Source organism: Babylonia areolata, chromosome 6, assembly GCF_041734735.1.
Source record: "Babylonia areolata isolate BAREFJ2019XMU chromosome 6, ASM4173473v1, whole genome shotgun sequence".
NCBI lineage: Eukaryota > Metazoa > Mollusca > Gastropoda > Neogastropoda > Buccinidae > Babylonia > Babylonia areolata.
The window spans coordinates 4,617,581-4,625,762 of record NC_134881.1 but is presented as its reverse complement, the minus strand read 5'-3'; the positions used below and the strand labels follow the sequence as shown (position 1 = coordinate 4,625,762).

Genomic DNA, 8,182 nt, shown 5'->3' with positions numbered 1-8,182 from the left:
GTGGTGATAGCGAGAAGGAAGGCCAATGAGTTTCAGGTGGTGGTGATAGCGAGAAGGAAGGCCAATGAGTTTCAGGTGGTGGTGATAACGAGAAGGAAGGCCAATGAGTTTGGGCGACGACCGAGTCCAACACTGCAGTCGGCTTGCGCAGCGGGTTGTGTGCGATTTGCCCGAAACCACGCTGACACCAAGCTGGTAGTGTTTCAGGCGACATACAGTGGCCGCGTCACGACGCTTTCTGGGCATGATCAGCTTGTCTCTGCAAAACTCATATCTTCCAGCTGGTTCAGTCGGACATATTTACATACACATTTGCTGATTTACAGAGAGACGTACTTACTGGTGATCAGGCAAGCAGTGTAGTACGTTGTAAAAGCCTACCCCCTCTTTAAACAAATTTATGGCTAAACGCCCAGTCTAGCTCGTTCCCCAGTTTAGTTTCACCATTGAGTGTTTACCCCATGGCTGAGATTGTCTCTGGTTAAACTCGTAGTATCAGAAGGAAAATCTGATGCTGACAGTTGAAATTCAACCACAGATAAGATATGTTTCACGGCATACTAGATGGTATTCACTTGGATAACTGAGACCTACAGGCAGTTCAAAACGCTACCTACCGAAACGAGACAGACACTGTGTCATGGAGAAACGTTATGATGCAGACAGTCTGTTCATTATCTCAAGATCTAAATCTCCGCAATTGGTGATAGGATTCAAGTAGCGAATCGGATTATCCCTGGGTTTTTTTTTTTGTGTGTGTATTTTTTGTTTTTGTTTTGTTTTGGTTGGTTGGGTATTTTGGTGGTGGTGTTTTTTTTTTGTTTTTTGTTTTTTGTTTTTTTTCATTGTTGGGGGTGGGCGTTTGCAAGGTATTTTACCCTGCGCATAGTTTTAACCCACATTGGAGGGTGGTAGTTTACTACACACTGAGTGTTTATAGGGCAGTTTACAGTATTGTCAGATAATTCCTTTTTACAGGATGCTATTTCTGCGGTGATGTGGAGAAAGCGTTAATAGCTTTGAAGTGAATCTGAAAAAACAAAACAAAAAAAAAAAAACAAAACAAAAAAAACAACGATACGACACTTCCAAAGTAGCTTCTGTAAAGCAAGCATATTGAGGCGTGTTGTGCAGACTGGTGTCGAAGAACAGTGTACACTGCACACCTCACACATCGTATCGCCACTGACAGCTCGGAACATTCCAAACAACATGACTTGGGGCACCCCAAGGCACATGTTCAAAGTTTTTGCTGTGGTCACTGGGTTAAGTTTGTGTGGTTGCCTGCTGCTTTCCAGTCTGTGGGGACGTTCTGGTAAAGAAAATCTATTTTCACCTGTGTGTGTGTGTGTGTGTGTGTGTGTGTGTGTGTGTGTGTGTGTGTGTGTGTGTGTGTCTGTCTGTCTGTCTGTCTCTCTGTCTCTGTCTTTGTCTGTCTCTGTCTCTCTCTCTGTCTATCTCTCTTTCTGTGTGTGTCTCTCTTTCTTTCTCTCTCTCTCTCTCTTTAAGTTGGATGAAAGTTTTTTGGTTTCACTAAAACTGTTTTGCTGGTGTGTACGTATATTCCTCCTGAGCATGCACCATATCATAATATATGTGGTTTTGACAACGGCATTGATATGTTGGAAGAGTGTATTTTAGAGAAATTGTTGTCTTTAGATGACATCAATTTATCATTATGCGGAGATATGAATTCTAGAACTTCTAATTCATCCCCTAAAATAATAAATGAACGTCAAATTTACATTTGTCACAAAAATGATAGGAATATAATGAGTAGAAATTTTGAAGATAAAGTACTGAATTCTTATGGGAAAAGATTACTTAGCATGTGCAGTGTATTTGGACTGACCATTCTCAATGGTGTATGTAATGGTGACCTTGAAGGTCGTTTCACATTCATTTCTGATTCAGGATCCAGTGTCAATGATTATTTCATAGCATCTGTTAATCTTTTCGAATCCTTATTTGAGAAAGTAACTCTACAGGTAACAGAAAGATTTGAATCTGATCACTTATCTCTTGCATTGTATGTTAAGAATCAGTCTCTAAGGCAATGTGATGATAATTCTATTAATGATATGAATCGTTTTATAATTAAATATCGTTGGAAGTCTGTTTATTTTCACCGTTTCTCCTTTTCTATGAATTCAAATGAAGTACAAGAGAAGTTGTATTGAACAGAAAACCTTATTCATGTTGATGTAAATAAAGCTTTGGATATGTTCAGTCAGACTGTTAAAGAACAAAAGCGGGCATTTTTTAAATAAAAAAAGTTGTAGTTAATAATTGGTTTGATCATGAATGTAAAATGGAGAGACTCCGGGTACGAAGATTATTGAGGGCATATAGGAAAACACTGGATAAAGATGATCGCATTTTATTTTATATTGCTAGACGTGAGTATAAAAATTGAAACAAGAGGAAAAAGAAAGAATATAATAATTCATTACTAAATTAACTTTTGGATTCTGTTAAAAGTCAGGAGTTCTGGGACACAATGCATAAAACTTCAAAAAAGAAAACACAACCTTTAAATGATATTTCTATACAGGAATGGTTTCATCATTTTAAAAATGTGTTAGAAATTAATGAAGAAGAGGAGGTAATTGATAATATGTATGTGGAAAATGACAGAGAAAATATTGTATTGGACAGACCTATATCTCATGAAGAAGTAATTCTTGCTATTAGAAATTTAAAAAATGGGAAGTCTGCTGGTCCGGATGGGATGATTAGTGAATTTTTCAAAAATGGAGGGGATAATACTGTTAACTTTTTTGTAAAGCTTTTTAATTTTTTGTTTGATACTGGGGTTTATCCAAAAAAACTGGACAGAATCCATAATTTTGCCATTATTTAAGAAAGGTGATATTAATAATGTAAATAATTATAGAGGTATTTCTTTGTGCGATGTAAGTAGTAAATCATTTAGTTCCATTATTGATACTAGACTACAAGAATGGATAATTCAGAAAAAAACATAAATGGAGAACATCAGGCAGGATTTAAACAGGGCTATTCAACAATTGATCACATATTTACTCTAATGGCTGCAGTACAGAAACAGTTTGCAAACAATAAAAAGTCGTATGTAGCATTTGTGGACTTTGAAAAGGCCTTTGACTCCATTTCCAGAAAACTTTTATGGCCTATTTTATTAAAGAATGGAATCAGTGGTAAGTGACATCGTTGTATGAAAAACATGTACAATGAAGTGAAAGCGAGAGTGAGAGCTGGGGCAACATTATCTGATTGTGTTAATTGCATTCGTGGGGTTAAACAAGGGGATGTTTGTAGCCCGGTCTTGTTTTCACTTTTTTTATTAATGAACTTGCTTTGGAAATAATGCAGTATGGTCAACATGGAGTTACTTTTGATTTGATTGAATTGTTTGTTCTACTTTTTGCTGATGATATGATTTTGTTATCTACAACAACAGTGGGTTTACAGCGACAGTTGAACAGTTTATATGCTGCAGCACGTAACTTACAGTTAAAAGTAAATATCGATAAAACAAGTTTTGTTGTGTTCCGTAAGGGAGGATATTTAGCAAGAAACGAAATATGGTCACATGGAAATAAAAGAATTACTGTTGTAAATGCACATAAGTATCTTGGAATTTATTTTTCAACAAAACTTAGTTTCAGTTTCGCATGTCAAGATATAGCAAATAAAGCAAAGAAAGCAGTTATTCGGATACTTCATATCTTGTATAAGCTTGATTGTAATTCGTTTGGTATTTTTGTCAGGTTATTCGATGCTCAAGTCCAGCCAATACTGCAGTATGGTGCAGAAATATGGGCCTTGGAAAAGAGTGAACAAATAGAAAAAGTACACTTGTTTGCAATGAAACGATTTTTGAATGTGGACATCCGAACGTCAAATGATCTTGTGTATGGGCAGCTAGGGAGATATCCAATTTATTTAAACTCGTACATTAAATGCATTAAGTATTGGTTGAAACTTACAAGAATGAACGAAAACAGGCTACCGTTCAAAGCTTATCGGATGTTGTATTCCATAGATAATAACAGCAGAAAAACATTGGCAACGTGTGTTCGTCAGTGCTTAAATTCTTATGGTTATTCTTTTGTGTGGGATAATCAGGGTGTTGAAGATATTGCATGTTTTATAAAGTGTTTTAGACAGCGAATAGTTGATTGTGGGTGGCAAGATTGGCATGACCATATGGAAACTAGCGATAGATTTGCACAGTTTAGAATCTTTAAAACATCGCAGGGGCCTGAACCATATATTGGGATAGAAACAAACAGATATGTAAAAAATGCACTGACAAAATTTAGATTTGGTGTTTCTAATATTGCTGTTCACAGTTTCAGATACTGTAGTAGGAGTGAATATGAATATACGTGTCGATTGTGCAACCTGGGTAGGGAAGATGAATTGCATTTTTTATGTTGCCCTGCTTTGAGTGACCTCAGACAAAGATTAATTCGACCTAAATATTATAAAGATCCCTGTGCTTTTAGATCTAAACTGCTCATGTCGTCAAAAACATGAGCTCACCCAACAAAACTTGGCCATATACTAAATATGAGGCATTGAAGAGACTTCGAATCGTTATTTTGTGAAAGTTGTTGAGTATTGTATTAGCTACTTTTGGTTGATTTGTGATGTTGGTTTATCGTGTCAAGTCATTTTCCTTACTTATTTTCTTGTATGACCCACTCCAGTAAAGGGCTTTGGCCTTAATCTGAATAAAACATCGTTATCGTTATCGTTATCGTTATTTCTCTCTCTGTGTCTCTGTCTCTCTCTCTGGGCCTGTCTGAGATGGAATAAAAAAAGCAAGAGCAACGTTAAGATTTTGTGCAACATTAGTTTGGATTATATATATATATATATATATATATATATATATATATATATATATATATATATATATGTGTGTGTGTGTGTGTGTGTGTGTGTGTGTGTGTGTGCACGAAATTTGAACGTTACTCTTGGTTTCGAACCACTTGATCCATTGCAGACAGACCTAGAGAAGTGCATTCAAAATTACTGGTTAATCAGGCTGCCTATATCATGACCTTGTAAACAAGCATGATTGTGAAATGCTATCAATTGAGCAGGACAAAGAGAAAGAAAACCAGGCATGTTTTTTGAACAAGACTATAACTATGCATGGATTTCCGAGTGTGTGGATGTGTCCACGAGCAACCGGTTGGGATGTTAAGAGGAATATATTTTGGAATTCAGATACAAATGTATAGTTTCGTGTAAAAACAACAACAACAACAACAACAACAACAACACACACACACACACACACACACACACACACACACACACACACAAATGGCACTCTGAAAAGGAGAGTTCTGAAAAATGCATTTTTGAAAATATGCAGAGAAATATATTGGGTAATTTACTAATATATGCATATGACACCCAATAGGTTTAGACAGAGAAGACTTGGCATAAATGTTTTTTGTGCCATTTTTGTTTCACCATTATCTTATGGTGGCATTTAATATTTCAGTGTTTACGGTTCAGTGTTCAAGGTACATGTCCTCTCTCTCTCTCTCTCTCTCTCTCTGTGAAACAGGATGATTCATGTTTTTAAATAACTATTAAAATTTAAAATTAATATGAATATAATAAAATTTTTATGAATACACTAGTATTTTGTTTATCAAGATTGCAAAGTAAGTCATAATAATTTCTTTTCTATATGAGCGTTTTAAGCTTTGCTTTTTTTTTTTTTTTTTTTTTTTTGTACGAAAAGTGTTGAAACGAAATCTGAAGACCAAACAAGTGAAACACTGGAAATGAGAAGTGGATGGTAAATTTCCATTATTCTTTACTTTCTTTACTTTCTTCCTCAACTTCGTATATCATTGCTTTCTCCTTTTTCTTTATTCATTTTTTCTTCTTTCTTTCATTCCCTGCTTCACGAGTTTCTTTCTTATTCCTTCTTCACTTTCTTTCGTCTTCATCATCGTCAACACACAGCAAAGTTTCAGTTTCAGTTTCAGTAGCTCAAGGAGGCGTCACTGCGTTCGGACAAATCCATGTACGCTACACCACATCTGCCAAGCAGATGCCTGACCAGCAGCGTAACCCAACGCGCTTAGTCAGGCCTTGAGAAAAAAGAAAAAAGAAAAAAAAGAAATAAAAGGTGAATAAATAATAGATAAATACATAAAAAAATAAACTACAACTAATAATGATAATATGTATAAGGTGCAAAAACGTGATGAAGTCAACTATAAGCGTACATAAATAAATAATAAATAAATAAATAAATAAATAAATAAATAAATAAATAATAATTAAAGTTACACAGCAAAACGAACAGCGACCGTTTGGCATTTACTGAGTAAATGCTGATTTGTCGCCGATACGCCGACGGCGAAAATTTAGCGGTTAACTGTGGCCGGCGACAAATCAGCCGAGACGACAATTCAGCGGTTAACGGCCGTCCTAGAACTCCCTCCCTCTCTCTCTCTCTCTCTGGCTGGCAGGGCAAAAAAGGGGGTGATTAGTATTTTCAAGTTATTCCGATCAGTTGGTGAAAAATGCCCAAAATATTTTTTAAACTATTTGATGCGCAAATTCAACCAATGCTTAGTTACGGGGCGGAAGTTTGGGGTCTGATTGCAAATCTTGATGTAATAGAGAAAGTGCATACATTTGCGCTAAAACGGTTCTTGAATGTGAGTGTTAGAACACCAAATGCAATGGTTTACAGTGAACTGGGCAGATTTCCCTTGTATATTAATATACACTTGAGGTGCATCAAGTACTGGCTAAGAATTGTCAAAATGCCAGAACATCGGTTACCACTGAAAGCATATAAAATGTTGCTATTTATCCATCAGCAGAATCGGAATACATGGGCCACATCTGTTTGTTTCTTGTTCCATAAATATGGATTTCAGGAGGTTTGGGAGAACCAGGGGGTGGGAAATGAAAAAGAATTTCTAAGCACATTAAAAAACACTCTGGCAAATGAATACAAAGAACGTTGGTCTTTACAGCTATCAGACAGTGAGCGTTTCTCACTATATCGTACTTTTAAAAGTAGTCTTGTACTTTCACCATTTTTGTTGGAGCTGAAACATATTCAAGCCAGAATTAGCTTAATACGTTTACGACTTGGTGTGTCACATAAATTACGTTTTAAACGTAATGTAACAGATGATGAGCTGTCTTGTCCTTTCTGTGATTTTCAAAAAGAAACAGAAGTTCGCTTTGTGTTACAATGCCCTCAATATGCTGACCTGAGACAACAGTATATCTCCTCTAAGTATTATAATACTCCGTCCTTGTTTAATATGACATTGCTTTTTGCAAGTGAAAACAAATCATTGGTCATACACTTGGCTATATTCCTAGACAAAGCTTTGAAAGTACGCTGCTTATAGTGTTATGTTTGTGTTGCGCCTATGCATTTACCTGTAACCACCCCTATTGACATGGGCCAATGGCCTTTTCATTAAAACATTTCAGTGTTCAGTGTTCTCTCTCTCTCTCTCTCTCTCTCTCGTATTTATAAGGTTGTCGAAAGCAGTCGTTATAAATGTCAGCTGAAACTGGAGTTGTGAATCTTTTTGAAAATCTGCTATATACTTGACACTACGAATTGATTTGTGTGCAAACATGTTGTTAAGACAAACTATAATGTGTGTGCCGATTAAGTAATAGATTGAAATGGATGGAAAGAACATGTTAATGAATAGATGAATAAATAAATAAATAAATAGATAAATAAATAAATAACATTATTGGATCCTAACCATGGCTTTCAGTGTCACAAGACTGGAGAAAGCGCAAGACTGATTTTAAAGAACCTGATCATAATAATCAAGTTATCAGATTATTCCAAACTGGAGATCATTACTTCGGTCAGGAACACGGGGGAGAATGGGACCTGGTCAGTGTGTCCTGCCTTATCTTACAGAGCGTGCAGCTGAGACGTGGTCAGTGTGTCCTGCCTTATCTTACAGAGCGTACAGCTGAGACGTGGTCAGTGTGTCCTGCCTTATCTTACAGAGTGTACAGCTGAGACCTGGTCAATGTGTCCTGCCTTATCTTACAGAGCGTACAGCTGAGACCTGGTCAGTGTGTCCTGCCTTATCTTACAGAGCGTACAGCTGAGACGTGGTCAGTGTGTCCTGCCTTATCTTACAGAGCGTGCAGCTGAGACCTGGTC

The 8,182-nt window shown here is 36.5% G+C and overlaps 1 protein-coding gene across 1 annotated transcript in view; it reads left to right on the top strand.

Annotated features, from left to right (window-relative positions):
- The first annotated feature begins 1,106 nt into the window (after nt 1–1,106).
- Nucleotides 1,107–8,182, top strand: part of LOC143283249 (carbohydrate sulfotransferase 12-like) — a 29,231-nt gene continuing 22,155 nt past the window's right edge. The window contains exon 1 of the mRNA XM_076589422.1: nt 1,107–1,315. Coding sequence (XP_076445537.1) covers nt 1,213–1,315 — 103 coding nt within the window. The 5' untranslated portion in view covers nt 1,107–1,212. The remainder of the gene's footprint in view (nt 1,316–8,182) is intronic.